General features: G+C 43.1%; 3 protein-coding genes and 1 pseudogene across 4 annotated transcripts; 1 reads left to right on the top strand and 3 right to left on the bottom strand.

Annotated features, from left to right (window-relative positions):
• Positions 1-538: 538 nt before the first annotated feature.
• LOC143899352 (uncharacterized) lies at positions 539-4,289 on the bottom strand. Its single transcript, XM_077409589.1, has one exon. The coding sequence runs from the start codon at positions 4,285-4,287 to the stop codon at positions 2,101-2,103; it is 2,187 nt and encodes a 728-aa protein (XP_077265715.1). The 5' UTR covers positions 4,288-4,289; the 3' UTR covers positions 539-2,100.
• Positions 4,231-6,054, bottom strand: LOC143899354 (uncharacterized). The gene has a single exon (XM_077409590.1). The coding sequence runs from the start codon at positions 5,902-5,904 to the stop codon at positions 4,759-4,761; it is 1,146 nt and encodes a 381-aa protein (XP_077265716.1). The 5' UTR covers positions 5,905-6,054; the 3' UTR covers positions 4,231-4,758.
• Positions 6,055-8,617: 2,563 nt separating this feature from the next.
• LOC143899355 (SCY1-like protein 2) lies at positions 8,618-18,483 on the top strand (annotated as a pseudogene). The gene is made up of 11 exons (XR_013257463.1): positions 8,618-8,747; positions 9,863-10,010; positions 10,313-10,558; positions 11,276-11,421; positions 11,562-11,712; positions 15,812-16,052; positions 16,621-16,791; positions 17,279-17,460; positions 17,847-17,900; positions 18,031-18,284; positions 18,433-18,483. The product of XR_013257463.1 is annotated as an SCY1-like protein 2 (transcript).
• Positions 18,484-18,927: 444 nt separating this feature from the next.
• Positions 18,928-21,072, bottom strand: LOC143899351 (uncharacterized). Its single transcript, XM_077409588.1, has 6 exons — positions 20,944-21,072; positions 20,451-20,457; positions 20,197-20,294; positions 19,903-20,067; positions 19,580-19,805; positions 18,928-19,431 (listed from the first exon to the last, which is right to left on the bottom strand). Exons 1-6 carry the CDS (start codon positions 21,070-21,072, stop codon positions 19,259-19,261), a joined length of 798 nt encoding a protein of 265 aa, XP_077265714.1. The 3' UTR covers positions 18,928-19,258.
• Positions 21,073-21,078: the final 6 nt, after the last annotated feature.

Genomic DNA, 21,078 nt, shown 5'->3' with positions numbered 1-21,078 from the left:
TGACCCGCGTGAACGCGTGAACCCGAGATACCATAGAGATCTCGTTACGTCTTCCTTTACCCCCTCCCTCGGATAGCCTATCCTTCGCTATCCGTCGAACCAATGTACCTAAATTTCGGGGTTCTCTCTGACGTAACAAAATATTTAATAATATTTTTTTTAATGTACTTAATTTGCGATGTAAAAATGTATTTAATTTCAACGTTGTAACTAAAACGTGCAAAGTATGTAAAACTAAAGTGTTACTAATTATTGACCATGTAATAAGCAGAGAATGTATTAAAAATATTTTTATCTGATTCTTTAAATTATGAATTTTTCGCACTTTATTCGCAAAACATAAAAATTAAAAAAACTTTTATTCTGTCACAGTAGTATTCTACAATGGTTCATGATTTCCGCATTATTCAATAAGTTCCTTTGTGTCATCATGTAGCTCTCAAAATACAAACAGCGTTCGAGCTTGGCGAGCTGATCTCCGAGAGTAAAATAACGTCGTGTCGATTTGCGAGTAGGTCTTGAAAAGTTCGTTCGCCGAGAGCTGCGATTCATTCTCCGTTATAGGTACTCTTTAGGAATATGTCCATTTGCGAGAATCAATCTCGAGAGCTACTCTCGAGAGTTTTACTCGCAGGTGGACACGCACCATTAAAGTTATTATAACATAAACAAAAGTTAAAGTAAGGCTTGTGGTAAATCTCGTAAACTTTGACATGCAAAATAATTAAATTTACTAAAATTAAATGTTTTTATTACACATAATTCAAGCTAAACTAATTAATATTATCTAAGGCGTAAGACGTTACGGCAATGCCTATGCAATAGCCAATACGTGTGCTACCTACTGTTACTACGTTTACGCGAGCGCGTTACTTCTGTAGTAACTTACGATAATTCACTCGTTTACGCGGAGTAAATTATTGTAAGTTACTACAAAATCCCGTTTACGCGAAGAAAAATCCCGTTTACGCGAAGGAATTATCGTAAGTTTAGTATGGGCTGGCTCTAATACTTTTTCGTCGCAGTGTATAACATCTGTCGCTCGACGTTCGACGTTCGCCGCGCCGCGCCGCGCCCCGCTCGCCGCTCGTCTCTCGACCCCCACCGCTCGCCGCGCGCCGGGCACCGTGCCAGCCCAGCCAGCCGCCGAGTCCCGCCTCTATCGCTCTTTGTGCGCGCATTCGCTCAGACGTTTTAATTAATAACTTGTTAACTATTGCGAATTTTGCAAAATGGTATACGACTTTTCTTTTCAGTTTGACCCAATCTACCCCAGTCATTCGGCTGGATACTTTTATTTCTGACACCCTGTATATTACGTTTGTTTGAGATCGCAAACTTTAGCATCGCGACGAAGTCGCGTTCGGTTGCATGTCTGCACATGCATGCCTGCAGTAAATTCAGTAAAGTAATATTTGCGTGAAATGCCGTTCAAGAATTGTCACGGAAATATTCGGTATAGCATGGATCTTTCGGGATCAACTTTCCAGAAACTTTAACTTTGTTATCAATAATAAAGTCAAACAACAATGCTAGAACAAAGGAACGATCCATGCTATACACAAAGCACTCGAAAACAGGTGACGACCCCGTCGGGTCACCACGCAAACGGTGACGTCAGCTCCATGACGCGAGACTCCGACGGCCAATCACCCTCCCGAAATTCTGAGAAATCTGCAGGGAGGGAGTTTCGCCTCGGAGGAGTTAAAAGGACCGCCGCTGCGCCGCGGAATCGATTTCGCTCGCAGATCACCGCTAATATCCTTATACAACCGCCTTGCTTTACCGCTCATCACCGCTTTTCGTTAACGTAATAACTATATCGCCGCTTTCGCCGAGCTAAACTCTGTGCGCGCTCACGGTATTTTGCCTGAAAGGGAAACTCGTGTAAATAACTGTACATATATTGAACATTAAACTTTGTATTTCTGTACTTGCTGTTCCTCTCCGTTTCTTTTGTGGTCGTCCTCTACCGCGCGCTATCTCGCGCTACCGAGCGCTCTCGAACAACGTTACATACATATACTATACATACGTTATACAATACATATGTTATACAATACATATGTTATACAATACATACGTTATACAATACATACATTACACAGGTATTCGATAATGTCCCCACGGTAACGTATCGGTCGAATTAGGTATAATGTATCGCTTGTCGTCGTATGGACTCAGAGCAATTTTTGTTTCGGATACGGTGTACACCTTGTGTTTCTCGGACCTTATGCAAGCCTGCTGTCGCTTCATTTCAATTTCGTCTCGCAGACATCTCGTGTAATCGTCGAACGTTATCGACCTGGCTACGACGTTGCTCTTGACACCTTTCGCTTTTTTACAGTCTTTTTTACCATCCACTCGCAAGGTATACATTTTCGCCCTGAGTCCGACGAATTCGGTCATGATCGCACCGTTATTCTCGTCCTTCATCAAGCCCGGCACTTTTTTGTTCTCGAGCGTTATACCGTACGCGTTGTCGATCGCGTAATCGCTCGTGTCGAATCTAGCGATATCGCGTTTCACGTTCTCGTACACATCCTCGCACTCGATGTAGTATATCAGACTGTCCGTATCGGTATACATAATTCTACACTTGTCGCGATACAGGGGAGACATGTACTCGTGATGAAATTCGTACAAACAGACTTTCGATATGTCGAGAATGCACATGCCGACGTAAATAGGTTTGTCAAATTTAACCTCGAGTTTTCGCAGTTCGACGGCTATCAGATTTTCTGAAAAAACGCTCCTGCTGTGAAAATTTGGTTTCGAGATCAGTGCCTCCGCGCCGTATCTACCGTTCCAATTTGTCACTAATTTTACATCGACGTGATTTCGAACGTTCTCCATCGTTTTCCCGAAAACCGCGTTGTTCATCAATTTATACAGATTTTTCTCGAAATCGTTTTTGGCCAGTGTTCTAAATTTTGTATTGAGTTCGATGTAATTGCAAAGCCATGGAGATTGAGCGAATTGCAATACGCGATGAATTTTTGTGACGCGAAGACCGTGGCGCGTGCATTGCTGTAGGTTGCGGTAGTGTATGACATAACGCTTCTTATCGTACAGCGTGGCGAGAAGTTTGTCCTGCCGTTTGCCGGGTGGTTTATCGCGCGTCGGACAGAACGGTAGGTCAGCGTGCGCGTCGTGTTTATTCTGCGGATACTCTAGATCGACTTCGAGAATGTAACCCGTGGGCGAATCCAAAGCGATCGCGCTAAACTCGAAATTCGAGACGTCTTCGACCCATCGAAAGTCTGCATAAGGCAATGGTTGACACATTGCCCAGCCGTACAAGTTGTTTACGTCGAAATACATCAGGTATGACGATGGTTTCGATGTATCGTAAGATTGCATGTACCTGTTATTGGCCAGCGCGTATCTGCCGGAACATTGACTCAGACCACCGCGTATACCGCGTTCGATGAACATGACCATGTCAATGTCCGTGAGCAGTTCGAAATTGATACCCGTATGCTTCAACATAGCGTCCCACGTAAACCCCGGTAGAGTGTAATAATACGCCGGATCGAGTCCATAACTCGCGACGCAGCTATCGCGAAAATTTTCAAAGATATCGGCCAACAGCAAGACATCGATCTTTAGATACAGATCGCTGTAGTCACCGAGCGTTCGAATGGAGAACCGCTGCCAGACGTTGACGGCGTGCGCGTAATCGCTCTCGGATACGGTGTCGCCTGTCAATGAACTGTAAAACGAGTCGCGCGATGGTAAACACGCATCCTCCAACTTTTCGACGCAGTCAATGTACTCGTACGGAAAGACACCTTTTCGCGTCAATAATTCGAAATCTTGGTCGGATAACGCGGAAAATTTTGAACGTATAATTTTTAACTTATCCTTATCGAGGAAGGATGCTAATTTTTCGAGACTCGCGCTAAGAAATTTGTACGAGTCGATGAATCTTAATTTGATGCAATTTTGGTAGTTTTTATCCTCAGTGCTTTTGACGTTTTTCGTAAATGAAATGTATTTTTCCTTCGTGATTGGAAGTAAGTCTACGCGTCCTTCGTAGGCTGTAGCTATTTCCTTGATAATAAAATGCGCGTCGTAACCCGATAAATTATGAAAAATTATTGGAATGAAGTGAGAATTTTTATAATTTAAGTTACAATTAGAATGCGCGGGACCTCTATAACGACCGGTCAAGTGACAGTGATCGCGTACGCGCACGTCGTCTGGCTCGAACGGTTTTTCGCACACGTGACAGTGCGTTGCGCTGTTAAATTTTTTCCACTCGTCTCGCGTAAAATCCGCCATGGGTATATTATCGGACAAGATGTTCTTTACGTCGTGTGCTAAACGTCTTAGTTCCTCGGCGAACCACGCGACGCAATCCTTATCGCGACGAAATCGATACGCGGATAACGAGTCGTCGTACGAGCACCGCACGTAATATCCTATGCTAAATACCCGATGATGTTGAGACGTGTATGTGGACGTTGTCGGATCCGCATCCGTCTTCTCGAGGGTACATTCCAGGTCGGCGTATACGACATATGGAACTCGTTCCTTCCTGCTGTGATTCTTGAATCTCAGCCACTTGTCGTCCTCGCTCGGTAGTCGGATGGCACAGTTGTTTATCTCTCGGCAGTCTACTCCGTGGGCTTCCAATTTCTCGCTCGAATGAAAATAATGTAAACATCTGCAAAAAAAAAAACAATTTTGAAAATTATTAAATAAAAAATAAAATATTGTATTTTATAATTTTATTAAAAGGAGTATAAGTACTCACCGATCGCAAATGTATTTTCGACCATTGTACCTGCTCAATTGCGAGCTCACGAGGCGGGATAGATTTTTTATCCACGCGAAATGTCCCACGTTGTCGTCTCGCGGGTCCTGCACGTACAGCAGATTTACGTGCTTTTCTTTCTTCCGGTCGGTGAACCGTATCGGGAGAACGGTTGGCGTCTTCTCTCCTTCGATGGCATACACATTGATGGATATATTGTTGTGATTTTCAAAATTTTTAATCTGTTTCAAAGTCATTGGAAACTCAATGCCTTGTAAATTTAATACTGTTGTGTAATCAGGGTACGAGGATTCCCGATATGTATGATCCTGGACAGGATACAGCGCGGCGACCACTGACCACGCGAAGCACGCATTGTCCATCGATTGCACGTTTATCACCGCTTTTTTCGATTTAATTTTTTGCGGTAAATTGATGTAACATCCCGCGCGCAAAGGATTGTACTTGTTCACGTTCACTGTCAAATTGAGTATACGCGACAACGCCCATCCGCTATCGCGTTCCTGAAACTCTTCGAGACGCGATAAAGTAGGCTCGATAACGTGTAGCTCGTACCACTCGCGCAGATCGGACGCACGAAAGAGTTCACGGTTTCCCGTGCTGACACTTTTGTTCGCACGTTTGTCACCCGTCACAAACTCGCCGTTGAACACGGTGTTTATTTTTACACTTGCGTGTCTTTGCACGACGTTCCGCACACGATCGAGCACGATGACTTCGGCGTCTTCGAGAAATTTTCGCGGTTCGATGTAATTGATATTTATCACCGCACCGGTCAATACACGCCATTCGAACGCGGCATCGATCTCTCGCCAAACGAGTCTTTCCGCGTTTTCGTTACCGCTACTACTGCCCGCCGCGTGCTCACCACCGATATGTACGAACCGTCTCTGTAATAGAGTCTTCGCACCATCGAGTCGCGCGATTCTTGCCACTAAAGATGACCTGTTTCCGACAGTCTGAGAGCCGTCTGAGACCCGCGGACGTTTGGAACGACAGTCTTCTTCGAGCTGCTCAATAAACTTCTCGCATCGCTGTTCCCATGCGAGATATTCGTCCAAGGTAGCGATTTGGTTGGATCCTTCCACCAGGTCGCGTTCCGTTTTATCGAGATGTTCCATGTTTTTTTTTAATACTGTCTTTTTTTTTAAATCACGTCACATTCTTCGATGGAGCACTTGCCCATCTCCTTTATCGTGAAAAATATTCTTCTGTATTGAATACTTGACACAAAAAATTTCACCCTCGAATATGAACGTTCGCGTCGCGAAAACTAGCCGAAGACTGATCCACAAGATGTGGATCCATAATCATCCTGGCGACAACGGATGCTATGCGTTCGTATAATTATCGTTAGACATATTTTGTTTATACATTCCAGCAGCCGGATATCGGCGCTCGCTTTTTGTAATATGCCGCGCCATAACCGAATACCGCCGCGACGGTTAAATCGTAATCGGCAGCGGCTCTTCCTAGAAAAAAACATGAAGAGGACTCCGCAACGGTTAAATCGTCATCGGTGACACATTTTATCAATTGTTTACCTCGGCTATTTTATCTTCAAACCGTCGTCGGACCATCGACGCTCGCTTTTGTAGTGAGACGCCGTAACCGAATGGCGGCTCGCATGTTCTAGAAGGGTGAGATCATTGCGGAGTCAAGTGTCTAACTCGCTGTTTTATTTATATTCGCCGATAAAATTCCAGCAGCCGAACGGCGCCTTTGTAATACCCCCGCGCCGATAAAGTGACGACACCCCCCCCCGCGGACCACCTTCGGCGGTACCTCTTGTCAATACGATATGTTTATTAATATTTAATAAACATGTCCCGACACGCTCGCCGACCCCTCCCCCCCGCTTCCTCTCACCAACGAGTCGCCCTCCCCCCCTCGCTCCCCTTCGGCCGCGAGTCGTCATCCCCCCTCCTCGCTCCCCCTCGCCCTCGAGTCCTCCCCCTCTCCCCTCCGCTCCCCCTCGCCAACGAGTCGCCCTCCCCCGCTCCCCCTCACCAACGAGTCGTCCTCCCCCCCCGGCAGACCCCTCGGCCGCGAGTCCTTTCCCCCCCGCCCCGCTCCCCCTCAACAACGAGTCGTCCCCCCCCGCCCCGCTCCCCCTCGAGCCCTCCCCCTTCGCCCCGGCTGACCCCTCGCCAGCAAGTCGTCCTCACCCCCCGGCAGCGAGTCCTTCCCCCCCACCCCTCACCCCCCTGAGATCCCAGCCTAGAACTCTTATTGATATATCTACTAAAGTGCCGCCGACAGGTGGCAGACTTTCTCGCGTTTCATATCCCGACAGGGAAGAATAAAAGGCCACACGGCGACGGCCTAGACAGCTTTCGACTGCTCTTCGGCTCATAGCCAAGACCAAGAGAAGTACTTTTGGTAACCGATCTCGCCGTCACCTTGCCGCCGCCGAAGCTACGGCCACCACCGAGACGAGCTGCGCCACTTTGCCTGCCGCTACCGCCACAACCTCAGCGGCCCCTGGACTACCGCCCAGGCCAACCGTGGAAGCTCGCCCAGCTCCAGCTCTCGCCGGAGTGCGACCGACTCGTCCTCCACGTGCGCTCATCTCAACGTGGGACGTAAGGGTTCGGCGCTACACGTCTCCTCGACTATCGTGGACGGTGTCTCCACTCCTGTCGCCTCTGCCACCGTCACCCTCCGAGCGAGTACACCAGGGGACGCAGACCATCCCGCCTGCGCGTGTTCACCGAGGCGTGCAGCACCAGCCACCACGCGGCACTCAGGAAGTGCAGACGGACCCGGAGTGGGAGATCACCTCCTCGCAAGGAACACAGACCGAGGAGCCACCGGCACTCTTAACGGAGTGTACACAGACTGCGGAACCGGGGCAGTCCCTCACACCACCGGGGACACCGCTGGCGTGGCGGAAGTTCAGCTCCTTCCGGAGAACCACGACGCAGCCGAGCATCATCTGGCGTGAGCGACTCTGCGACTAGGAGGAGAAGTAACCAATCGGCCTTTTTCAGGGCCACACAACAAGAAGAACCCAAACGGCCCTTTTCAGGGCCGCCTCCACGGCCCTTCTCAGAGTCTTCTTCAGCACCCTGACACACCTACATCTGTATCATAGGACATAGAATAAACGACATATTTATTACATACATCTGTCTCTCAGCTCACTCGGCGATCCCTCTCACGCTACGGCATATCCTCTGCGAAGGGCACGCGACGCCCCAGCGTAAGTGGCTAGCGGCCACAGATATCTTCTTGATAGTTCTAACACTGCATGAAGTAGTTGTCATAAAACTATAATTACACACGCAACTAGATCCGCTTATACCATAAATTCACCACGTCAATCATAAAGTTACGAAACACTTTATAAATGTAGGAATATACCTGTGAAAAATATTGTAAAAAATATGTCATTTTTACGTTCAACTTTAGGAATAAATGACGTAACATGCGTCATAAAATGACGTAAGAATCACGTCATTATGACGACTGTCTGCTACCTGGGTAGTCAATTAAACGTCTATATAATGTCATTTTACAAAGTCTTTTTGACGTATTAAAACACGACGTTAAATATACGTCACTTAATCGACGAATGACGTTACTGACCAATTATGACCAAATATTGACGTCAAAATGACGAGTGCTTGCTGCCTGGGCTATATTAGCAAATTTGAAGTATATAAGAATAATTAAATTAAAATTGAAATTATTTCGATGTATATTGCGATTGTATACTAATATATTATAAAATGTAAATGTAAATATATATATATATATAAATCAATTAAAGGTAAATGACGTATTGACTAAACGTGATATTGAAGGCTATAAGAAAGACAGATGCGCGCGATGCTTTTACGCTGCGGTTTTAGTCAGAATGTGTTTCATTTGTTAGAGGGTGCTAAGGAGATACCGATAACCGTGCACTCATGGACGAAGCACGTGCCGAAAATGACTCAGCCGAATCTCGATTACATAGGTGAGACACCGCAAAAGTCCGTCGTTAGCACACGCCCACGCTGGAAAAGCTGCTTCCAGTAACGCTGTGTGTTTTACGAGGCCAATTAACATGATTAAACACACACACACACACACACACATGTTTTCGATCCCTTACCAGAAGAGTAATAAATCTCGGTCCTATAAATAAAAATAGCCTCTCTATAATAAACATAAATCTCAGGGCGGCGGTGTGGTCTAGTGGTAGAGCGCCAGACTCGTAATCTGAGGAACCAGGTTTGAGTCCACTAGAGCCATGTAACATGGAAAAGTTTTTTTCCGAAAAACCGCGCCCCTCCGTGCAAGATGCGGAGAAAACTGGGCTCCGTCTTTCGGAAGAGACGTTAAACCGTTAATCCAAAGCAGGAAACAGTTAAGGTAGTGAATGAATTGGAGGTTAGGGTTGGGTACGTCCCTTCAAAACGCCCTTTAAGGCCCCTTGGGGTATATAAAGTAAAATTCTTTATCCTTTTTTTAATAAACGAAAATCTCGTGTTATAGTACATCTTTATATAAATAGAAATTCTCTTTAGAGATAAAGATAAAAAAATCAATCTCCGCACGATTGCGAGGTACAAACCTGTATTTAATATTTAACCCGACAATTTGTTTATCCTTCCGCGTTTTTCCGTTGCGATTCTCGTATTGAATAAAACAACCTTGTATTTAACACTATACACGCAACAAAAATAGAAATCTAATTATACAGTTGTTACAACAACGTAACACGATTTTTTTTTTATAATCAAAAACACTTGATTAACTCCGATCAAACGTAAAATGGTTAGCTTGCCAACCGAGTTCTATGTGTAAAAAAAAATAGACTCGCTAAAAAGAAAAAAATAAATTTGGTAGCGTCAACGGGATCACGTTTATGCAAAAAACTTTATTAACTCCCAACTATAGCGATAAAACGGACGGCAGCTTTGCATCCCGCGGTTTCAATTGAACCGTATCGAACTTTACGACAATTATCTGGAATAGCTTTCCGCACGTGGCCGTGCAAAACAATCTTCTATTTGCATTGTTGATGATCCTTCTCTCGCCCCGTCAACGAGGGATTTGTTTGTAACACGGCCGCGCAACATGTTGCAGCGCCAGAGATGCAGCAGAAGAAACTTGCAAGCTTCTACAGCGACATGTATACAGCCTAGGCATAACGATATGCGCGATTTATAATCAGGGCCGGCCGCTGATACAGGCGAATCACAGCTGCTCGGATTATTTCAAGCAACTCGAGACCGTAAGTTAATCCGGCCGCGAGACGCGGATGAGACAGTTTTTTTCGATGCGCGCGAAGAAATCACGAATGATCTTTAAAAACACTTAACTCTCGAGAGACACGGAATCTCTCTTCGATTTCTCATCCCTCTCATCTTGGAAAATAACTCCGACCCTTTCAGTCGCACTTTTTCAATTAAGTTACAACTTCCTTTTGCATCGCTGTGTATAGAACTTGGATCACACAATTTCGTCGAAATTAAATGTCTGATCGAAAAGTAAAAAAGCGCAACGCTGAAAAGATTGTCGCTTTTTTTACCACAGCTTGACGATCAAGTCGCCGTTATTTTGCCGCTGATACCGATACCACTTCGGGAAGCTGTGACGCGACTCTTGCACAAGGACCCGAAGCAGAGGCCGACCGCGCAAGTTTTAACTATGATCAAGTTCTTTCAAGACCCGTTTGTGCACGCTCTGCAATTTCTCGATGTCAGTAAGATGAAGGACGTGCATCAGAAGGAACACTTTTATACAACAACTTTGAGAGAACTCTTACCATATATGCCAAAGGTATGCGCGAACATAACGCGTCATGATATGCGCCGTATATGCTCAGAATTGAGCTTAGGGTGAAATAGAATCAAAGAATTAAAAGGAAAAAATATATCTAAATAATGCTAGCCTTAATTCTGATATAAATCATAATTGTTTATAAATAGACGTTCTTTTGAGATCGATATTATGCTTATTGAAGATGCCTATATGAATCACAATTTTCTCCATTTTAATAACGGTAATCCGCTGCTAATTATTCTACTATAATACTTCGTTTTCCGTGTTTTAATGCACTGAGAACACCGAATAAATCCAATTTTGAAAAAATCCAGTAGATTTCCGATAGATCAAGAGACACGGTAGTGTCTCGCGCCAAGTATACGCGAAGCGAGACCGCACCGTGGATCTTTTACGCGACGCAACGAGTTGCAAGTACTCGAGATTTTCAGATCGCGATAATTATAGAGACGCGAAGAAGAAATGTTAGTATAAAACGTTAGTATAAATGTGAATGTAAATGGAATCTTTGGAGTGGAATAATGCAATGAATTTTCCAAGATAAGAAAAAGTTGATTAGTTGTGCTCTTTTTTTTCAACACGTTTAGTTCGTCGCATTATTTTATATTTATATTATACACATGTTACGATGTGTTCGCTCTGTGATTCGATTCACCCTAATCGTACGTAGCCGCGAAATATCGCGTGTCACGCGAGCGTTTTCCGTTTGTGCAGAAACTCTGGTATCAGCACATCTGGACATATTTTCACGCTGAGCTACAGACGCAGGAAGTACTGTCGGCCGTGCTGCAGCCCATGCTGTACATCGTCCAGAGCAGCACGAAGGAGGAATACGAACGGATCGTATTTCCCACGCTTAAGTATGTATTACACAGAACAAGAGCGGAAATGAGCGCGAGATTGCGCGAAATAGATCATGTCTCATTTCACCCTTTCTTCCATCTTTCTCTCTCTCTCTCTCTCTCTCTCTCTCTCTCTCTCTCTTCCTTTGCTCCCACAGACCTCTCTTCACCAATCGAAAGTCGATTCAGGGAACCGTGACCCTGCTGGAGAATCTGCACATCATCCTCGAGAAAACGCCCCAGGAATACGAGCGAGAAGTACTCTCGATGCTATACATGTCTTTCGAAAACTCGACCGTTCAAGTGCGAGTAAGTAAATGATCGATCTCATTATCAGAGCGACAAAAAAACACTTTTAAATACCGCCAGATTACTGTTATTTATCCATAAAATAAAGAGCAATTCAATAATTGCAAAAACCAAACTCTGACATTTAAAAAATTGTGTATTCCAATTTACACCTATGTGAACTCAGCACCGACTTTCATAAAAAAGATTTTTTATTTGTGCATTTGATTACGTTCGGTTTGTACCCGATTGTACCACATGTTATTTTGTTTGTACCTCAAAGGGGTGAAAGTTACGGTGGGTTAAAAAATCATCAGCACTTTGAGATACAATAATTTTCAAAATGCCATTTGATTAAGCATCGTTTGTACTCGTTTGTACCGCTTTTTATTTCGTTTGTACCCTCACGGGGGTGGAATTACGGGATATCGAAAATTCATATAAAGGTAACATTGTCATTTTTAGAGATATTTTAAATCCGCAAGCGGGTGCTGTTTCGGAATCGTTTGTACCCGTTTGTACCACCAGCAGTTTTGTTTGTACCCTAATAGGTACATTTTTTATTTTTTTTTATTATACTTTTTAATTTTTTTATTTTAATACGTATTATAGAGAATAATTAAAACATTTCTAATACCTCTGCTTTCTTCCTCTTTAGCTTAAATTTATCTAATACATTATTTAATACTTACAATCACCCCCTTAAGGTGGTCCTTTCGTGAGAACAAGTATTAGATAAGTACCTAAATTTGATATATGTTAAATATACAGTAATAAGGGACATGTGTACGAAAAATCAAGTGAGGTTACCGACACTTTACAAGAAATAAGTCATTCTAAATGTGCGTTCGCGGAGCGTGCCATTGTCATTCAATCCTTGTTTACATTTAATGAACGAGAAAGATAGAATGATGCAAATCGCCACGGCCGAAGTTTTCAACGAATAATACATGTACTTAGCGATCAGATGAATACATTATTCATGTCTTAAAATATTCCCTGAAGTTTCCGGATTTTGTACATACCTTGAAAATAAGGGCTTGCCGAATGTTTTTCCCTGATATATGAGGTTAAATAAGTAGTGAATCCAATCGCATATTACTTTACTCGTACTGTCATGCCTGACCTTGCAGCCGTATGCTTCACTGGGACTGCCAAGCGACCCGAAGGAGACAACGGTGAACGAAAACCAAACTAGATTTAAGATTTCGACACAGCGTTCCGAGGAGGGGGAACTCAACTGGGCTAGGACCCAAGCGTTATTAAAATTATGGCTAGGGGAACGCGAACTCAGGCGCGAAAATTACCCACATAATACAATCCGACGCGATCATAGATTTAAGTATAGCGAACCAGATGCCCGTACGGTGTGGAAGCCGTCCCTAACGATAAACCAACCATCAAGGACGGCAAGGCGCAGCAGCGACGAGGGCCGACCAAGGGGAGCCAAGATGGCGAACCGTCCGCAATTTCGTTTAATTAAAGATTCTCGCATTAATAATCGGTCCCTGATCGAATCCGGGAGCCCGGGAAGCAACTGTAGCTGGACAAGATCGCATTTTGACCGCGAGAATAGAAAATGGCGGACCGTCCGTAATCTACGAGAAAGCGATCGGGGCGTGATATCGCGCGGTGCATGACAGAACTACGAGACACGAGAAGGTCACATATCCGATAATCGAAGCGATCCGATAACGGATACGCGAGTTAGGGTACCGTCCGGAAGTTTGCACCAGGTGCGTCATCTCCGGGAACTGAGTAGCCCTGACGAGAGGGGAGGGCCTGATTAGGCTTCGTACCGCGCGCCGTCGAAATCCGACGACCGGGAGACAAGTTGGCGTACCGTCCGCGAACTCGCACCAGGTGCGTCATCTCCGGGAACTGAGTAGCCCTGACGAGAGGGGAGGGCCTGATTGGACTCCGTACCGCGCGCCGTCGAAATCCGACGACCGGGAGACAAGTTGGCGTACCGTCCGCAGACTCGCACCAGGTGCGTCATCTCCGGGAACTGCGTAGCCCTGACGAGAGGGGAGGGCCTAATTAGGCTCCGTACCGCGCGCCGTCGAAATCCGACGACCGGTAGACAAGTTGGCGTACCGTCCGCGAACTCGCACCAGGGGCATCATCTCCGGGAACTGAGTTGCTCTGACGAACGGAGAGAGGTTAGATAAGCGCCGTACCACGCGCCGTCGAATTCCGACGATCGGGTCGCGAGATAAAGTACCGTCCAGTAGATTGCGACGCGGACGTCATCGCCGAGGAAAGACCTCGGAAAGCGGGATACCAGGTCCCAAGAACACGTCAGGATAGGTCGCCGACGTCGGCAGACGTGGTGCTGGTCACCCGGACGTCTTCCCCGGGGAAGTCGCCCGGAATCATAAAAGGCGTGCGAATTTAGCATACGCGCACAGGTCGGCGTCAACCGCGGACGCATATTCGGAATAGTGGAAAACCACTACCCTGGCGTCGGGACGGCAGGGCATCGCGAGCGCAACGCCCATGGAAATTTCCATATAGACCCGCGTAAACACCGGAGCGGAAAATTACCGAAACAAACTGCGCAGTTAGGAAACTTCTCGAAGGAGAAAGTCGCAGGGAGCGCCGGAGTGGGGGCTGAATAGCCGATGGTAGGGAGGCCGAGCGAGACGGACCACTCGAGGCAGTCTCTCGGGGATAGTTCACGGAGCAACACGTAATTTTGCATACACTCTCGTTGTCGCGCTAAGTTCCGCGATCGTAATTCGAGTGCGCAAATCGTAATCTCGTAACTTCCATAACAACCGGGAACGCCCGCGAAACGCGTTAATTATCGCTTTTACCAAAGCGAACGGCGAATTAGTGCCGAAAAATCTTGTGCGTCGTAACGAAAAGGGGCGTGTCAGCCCGAACGTGCGATCGTCCGACAGATTGTGTATCTTTGATATTTGTGAACAACTGTGAATGAAAAGCAGTCAAATTGAATAAATGATACAATCTTTTGTCAAAAAATTCTTGAAAATTATTCGATTGGACTTACCTTCTGTACCATACCTGATCCATTGGCGTCGATCACTCGAAGTCCATCGTTGATCCTGGAAGACGGTGGCAGCGGCGATCCTGGACGGCGACGGCGATGATCCTCATGTGGCAGGAACCTGAAAAGAAGAATAATTAGTCTGATTGAAAGTTCGATAGATACTTACCTTCTCGGTATATCAGAGCTAGGTCAAACCGAGTGGCGACCGTTGAATTCAAGGACACCCCGCGTTGATTCGTGTCTTCCCATGTACCGTCCGGTTACAACCTAACCTAAATTGAGTCCAACCGCACTACTATTGTGATATTTTTTTAATTAGTAAATAATTAAATACGATTAAATCGTGCGTGTAAAATCATGTTATATTATTATAATTATTGGAATGCTGTGTAATGTTTATTTTCAATTACCTCATGACGGATTGTTACTTGACTAGCTGGGTCCGCGAAAGGACCACCTTAAGGATACAAACGAAACTGGCGGTGATACAAACGAGTACAAACAATTCCGAAACAGCACCCAGTTGCGGATTTAAAATATTTCTAAAAATAACAAAGTTATCCTTATAAGAATTTTTGATATCCCGTGATTTCCACCCCCGTAAGGGTACAAACGAAACAAAAAGCGGTACAAACGAATAAAAACGATGCTTAATCGAATGGCATTTTGAAGATTATTGTATCTCAAAGTGGGGTGCTGATGATTTTTTAACCCCCTTGTAACTTTCGCCCCTTTGACATACAAACGAAATAACCTGTGGTACAATCGGGTACAAACCGAGCGTAATCAAATGCACATACAAAAAATTTTTTTTTATAAAAGTCGGGTGCTAAGTTTACATAAATCATTTTTACAACACAATATCCTATCAATATCAATATATCTTAAACAAGCGTCTAATTTTTAATAGAAATTTCTAATTATATATCTCCTATAAATTATATTTTAGTTTACCGACGCTTTCGGAATTTTCGCAGTTTAATAATCTTCTTCATCTATATCTATAAGATATAGATGACCATTCGTGAATATGCAAGATACCATAAATATGCAAAGCCATTAAAAAATTTTGTCGTATCAACGATTGATTCGTTTGTCCGCCAGACGGCCGCGTTTGTGGCCGTGGCGCATGTGACGAATTATCTCGAGGACGACGCCATACGTAACGTGGTGCTACCGAAACTGTTGGACGCCTTCGAGAACAATTCAGCAAATGCTCGGGTGTTGATGGATGTGGTTCCGTGCATCCTGTGCCGTCTTGAGAAGCAGAAGATCATCGATTGCATCCTACCGCTGCTCTGTAAAGTCAAATTGCAAGAACCCGAAATCGTCGTGCGGGTTGTAAGTAAGTGAAGTAAGGCGATTACACACGAATTCACGAACATACTTAACAAAATACGTTTGTTTATTCCGGCGTCGAATCGCGACCACCTGCTTGCTTTACCCAGCTTGAAAAAAACGATTAAGTGTTTGCTATAATTTAAATAAAAAAGCATGTGTTCTCTGTAAAATAAAGCGTTTAGACGTTTCAAAATGCAATTTTGTAGTAATATTTCTATCTGTAAAAACAAGCAGTTAACTCTAGTCACTAGAATTCAGACATTGCATGTCTCGGTTTAGAGACAAATGTATTTCGATAAATTTCAAAAACTTTTTAGTCGAATATTCTTATTGCCTGTCAGTAAGAGGATAGAAATCGGCCAGGGACAATATATCTTTGTCGTTTTAATACGTAATGAAGCGCGAGATAATATTCTAGCCTCAAGATAAAAAAATAATAAATATAAGAAAAGTGAAAAAAAAAAAGAAGAAAGAGGAATGCCCCATAGGGACAGATATGTATTCTATAAGAAGAAAGAAACGGCCGCTGCCAGACTCGCGCCTAATTATTCTTGCCCATTCGCGTATTTTAGATATTTACAGGCTGATGCTGACCAATAAGAAATATGGATTATCGGTTAATTGGAATGCAACGCATATGCAATGCCTTCTCTGTTACCGCAAACCGTGAACCCGAAGCTGAATCTCGAGCAATTCATACTACTCCTCGAGGTGCTGCAGGATATGCTAAACAATATTGAGAGGCAAGTGCAATTAGCACTAAGATTGGACGGAGTAATGTATGCGTCAAGTACCTAAACAAACGAAACGGGAGTACAACGTAATGATTCCCTTGGCAGCTTAATTAATAATTGTTGTAAAACTAAACGAGTAAACGAGTATTTGCGCGCGTTTAATGACGCGTAAAATCATTAAAGAGTTTTTTAACTGTCAAGTAATGGCTATTCGCTCGAATATATTCAAAAGTCTTCCAACGAAAAAGTATAACTAATCTTTTATATTACAATTAATTCTTGTTCTTGATAATCCTTGTTATCATTGTTCTGGCCGAACGAAGATTCTATTTGCGCGACTTAACGCAATTTTAAGTAGTGTACTCTATAAATTAACGATTATTGCGGCTGCTCATTAATTAATCTCGTGATGCAAGTATCGTCAGACATGTAACGCACCTTGAAAATTTTCATAACGCTCATCGCGTGCGAGCTCTGTCCCATTTTTAAATTGCAGAAATCAAAGGAACAAGCTGACGCTCGATAATCTTTCTTTACCGAGCCCCGACAAGTCTCGACCTCTGCGACATCAGTACAGCACTGACAACGTACACGTGCCGGCTTTTAACATCCCGAATTTGCGCATCGAGCAACGCAAGACTTCTTCTGCCGAAGATATGGCCAGAAAGAATAGCATCGGTGCGAGCACTGATAGAAATATCAAACAGATCCTGGAATCTTTTCCAATGTCATCATTTTCCAATCAATTTAACATTCTTTGCGTCATTCAGTTGAATTTTCTCAAGTTTTGTCACGGTCTCGAATTAATTTGCAATAGGTTCTAATGTTCCCTTTTTAACACACCCATAACAATTAAAAGGGTTACGACACTTTTCTTCTAGTCAAATAGCACTCTGATTGACAGTTCCTCATAAATATTAATGAAACCCATCGAGCGACACGACTGGAAGAGGACAGAAAAAAAACGGTTTAATTAAGTTTATTCAATATTTATGGAAAGCGTCCTTCCGGGAATTAAGTGATCCGAGTTTACGGATACTAAAACGATGTTTTCCTGCATGCAGGGTCCTTATCGACGGCATCCGCGGAAAATATGGTGCGGAAGAGTTCGATGGCTGGTAAGTGAAGGATGACTTCCCTTTTCCCTTATACAAAATATAATATTTATGCGATCCTCGATAAAGGACGCAATGTTTTGTTTGTACGAAACCGATTTAATTGAACCGTAACACGTTTGTCGGTGTTTAGCGATGTTCGGCGGATGGTTCAACTCACCGTCGGCCAACGACAGTAATTTCCTGCGAGTTGCCAACACGTTCACCAGTAGACGACTATCGGACAATACCCTGATGACACCAAAGATACGGATAGCGCCGTCCTGCGCGAGTTCGCCGGACGGGACGCCCGGTACCGGCGGCGGCGGCGGCCTGCCGATCCGTCGACACTCCAGCACCGGTCCCCAGGAACGACGCAGGTCCAATATTAATTTATCCCCGCCTACGGTATATATATATATATATATATATATATATATCACAAATCTGCGATTTTACTCGCGCTTTGTTAATACTCCGCACGGCCGATCAATTAACGACTCCGATTTATTTCTGTTTTACCCGTATGATCAATAGAAGGGATTTGCTTTTATAGATGGCAGGTAGTTTTCAGATTGTTCCGAAGAATGTCAGTAGGTCATGCTAGTTTGAACTTTGATGCGCCCTGCGAGCATTACTTGATATTGTGCATAGAATATTTAATTCGGCCGTTGAATGTTTAATTCTCGAAACGGAGACGTTACAAATTTCCGATGAGACTCGTTTGAAGAGTATGGCACTTCCGCGTTTCACGATTGCGAATGTCGCGAGCAGCCGTTCATCAATGATTCTGTATCATATTATTGATGCCATTTCTTTTTTTGTGGTATCTTAATGCGCGTCGCATGTCGCGTGTTTTTTCCGTGACATCCAAATTATAGTAGGCGCAGAGAATAGGGATATATATATATCCCTTACAAAAAAGTATTACTGAGTAAATACTTAAAATTTCAGTGATTTAATACTGTCAATATTTATTTGGGAAATACTGGGAAAATACTGGTAGTGATAAATATTATAGGTAGTAATAAATACTATAGGTGAGTAATTTAATACAGGCAGTAATACAATACTGAGCTGCCAGTATTTAATATTACCAGTAATTCACTACTACAAGTATTTTTAATACATGCAGTAGCAGGGCTAGGCAGTAATAAAATACTGGGCTCGATTCTTATACCATTGCACTGCTAGAACATGTGAAAACATTTAATTAGAAATTTATATATATATATATATATATATATATAAAGAATTTTATTATGTTAATAAAAATATTAAAAAACCTGTATACATTATATTTATTTTGTTATATATATATTTGATTTCTGTTGCTTAGCAGCTATATAATGTACGTTGAGCATAAGAGTAGTAGTAAAATCTCAATGCTCATGTGCTTCTTCAACTTGTTTTTGCTGTTGTTCGCACCCTTTCACTTTTTTGTATCGATAAGCCGTCGACTCATTGTTGAGCTTGGTTTTAATGACTGCCTTTATTTCTGTATGAAACTTCTCCTCAGTGGTTGGTGTTACTCCAAACTGATGTAGCACATAATCTGCCGAAAACAAGAGCAAAAAGTATTTATTATGCTTCTATCATCATAATGCATTATATAATCATGTACCTACACATAAGAACTATATTGAGAGTTATAGCTATTGTGTGTATATCCAACGAAACAGCTATTAGGAAAATTATTGTACCTGTTATAGCCTCTCTTGCAGCTGGATCCAACATTTTTTTTGCATGGGGTTTCTGGTTAGTTTTAGCCAAGAAATTACATGTTTTCCCTGTTATGCTTGAGTGTGCCATCTCTTCCTGGCTAAACACTATTCCCATTAAGGCAGCGGTGTAGGAGGATACACCCTTCTGCTTGTTGAGGCGGCTCACCAGCTTCTTCTGAACCTCCCGCCCTCCAAAACTAATAGTCTGTTAGGAAAATTGAAAGTTAATTTATCCATTGCTGTAACGCATACACAAAATAAATTAATTATTAACATATTATGCATGAAAAATAAATGAATACCTCCGGATTATCTTCAGGCGGTCTCTGAACGTCTGTAACAATTTGCACAGCATCCACCTCCAATAAATTAATAGAAGTAGTAACTTCTCCACTAGCCGGTAACTCCTCCACTAATTGTAAGTCAGAATTTTTCAATGCAACATCATCTGCTGCTGTAACTGGGGCCTAACAATTTAAACAATTAGGCTTATATATGTGCTCAACGCACAACATATATTAAAAATAAACCAGCAATAAGTTATTTCAAAGTAATCAATTAATGTTATTTCTGCAATTGAAAAAATCTTCACATACTTGTACTTTACTGCTGGCATGAGAAGCAGGCAGAGCAGGAACACAAGTTTTTTCCGCCACAGTGAAACACTTGTCGTAGGAGATTGGCGGAAGATATCCTAAAAATTGACACAAAAAATATTAGGTTTATTGTGCTCACACATTAAAACTAAATTATGTAAGTTATTTCGAAGTAATCATATATTAAGTTAAAAAAAATCTTACAAATAAGGAAGGCTCATATAATAATCATATAATTATCAAATTTAATATACTTAATAGCTATTGGGAACGGGCACACGGCCAATATGGCGGCCATAAGCCGGCTCACATACACGTGGAACATACGTGTGCTCACAAGCCCACATATATTGTTTCGCGTGTATAAGCTGGTTTATGCGCCCGCCATATTGGCCGTGTGCCTGTTTTCAATACTAAGTCATCATGGTTGTTGGTGCAAAATAATTTATTTGTCATACAGAAATTTAGGAATTTATTTATTATATATAGTCTACATTGAGAGAGAGACATTAAAATGTACAGCGTTCTTAAATTCGAGATACTTTGAGTGTACAAAAATCAAGTATATATAGATCTCACAATAAAGAATCAAATTATACGAATTAAATAGAAAATTTTGGAGGATATTATAAAAAAAAAAGAATACCGATAGAAAAAATATCAAGGTTAGTGGCTAACTTTAATTTTTATCTACTGTCATTAACTTTTATTTACTACTGCTATTGAAAAAAATTATCACATATGTACCTTATTGCTGGTATCGTGGATGCTGCTTTTTGTATGGCTCGTCATGGTGCTGTGGCTAGTGCTAATCCTGCTTTTACTATTGGCTAAGGAGGCCAGTTCTTTCTTGAGCTTGTCAACATCCTTGAGCATTGGTTC

This window comes from Temnothorax americanus, unplaced genomic scaffold (genome assembly GCF_048541705.1).
Source record: "Temnothorax americanus isolate GAGA-0224 unplaced genomic scaffold, ASM4854170v1 Scaffold264, whole genome shotgun sequence".
Lineage (NCBI taxonomy): Eukaryota > Metazoa > Arthropoda > Insecta > Hymenoptera > Formicidae > Temnothorax > Temnothorax americanus.
The sequence above is the reverse complement of the archived record's forward strand: the minus strand, read 5'-3'. Positions and strand labels throughout refer to the sequence as shown.

Bases quoted from the DNA above. Each gene is read 5' to 3' on its own strand.
- LOC143899352 (XM_077409589.1), bottom strand. From the start codon at position 4,287: ATGGCGGATTTTACGCGAGACGAGTGGAAAAAATTTAACAGCGCAACG.
- LOC143899354 (XM_077409590.1), bottom strand. From the start codon at position 5,904: ATGGAACATCTCGATAAAACGGAACGCGACCTGGTGGAAGGATCCAAC.
- LOC143899351 (XM_077409588.1), bottom strand. From the start codon at position 21,072: ATGCTCAAGGATGTTGACAAGCTCAAGAAAGAACTGGCCTCCTTAGCC. The intron at 20,068-20,196 runs GTATGTGAAGAT...TTAAATTGTTAG, and splicing joins ATGCCAGCAGTAAAGTACAA to GCCCCAGTTACAGCAGCAGA. The intron at 19,806-19,902 runs GTATTCATTTAT...TTTTCCTAACAG, and splicing joins CGCCTGAAGATAATCCGGAG to ACTATTAGTTTTGGAGGGCG.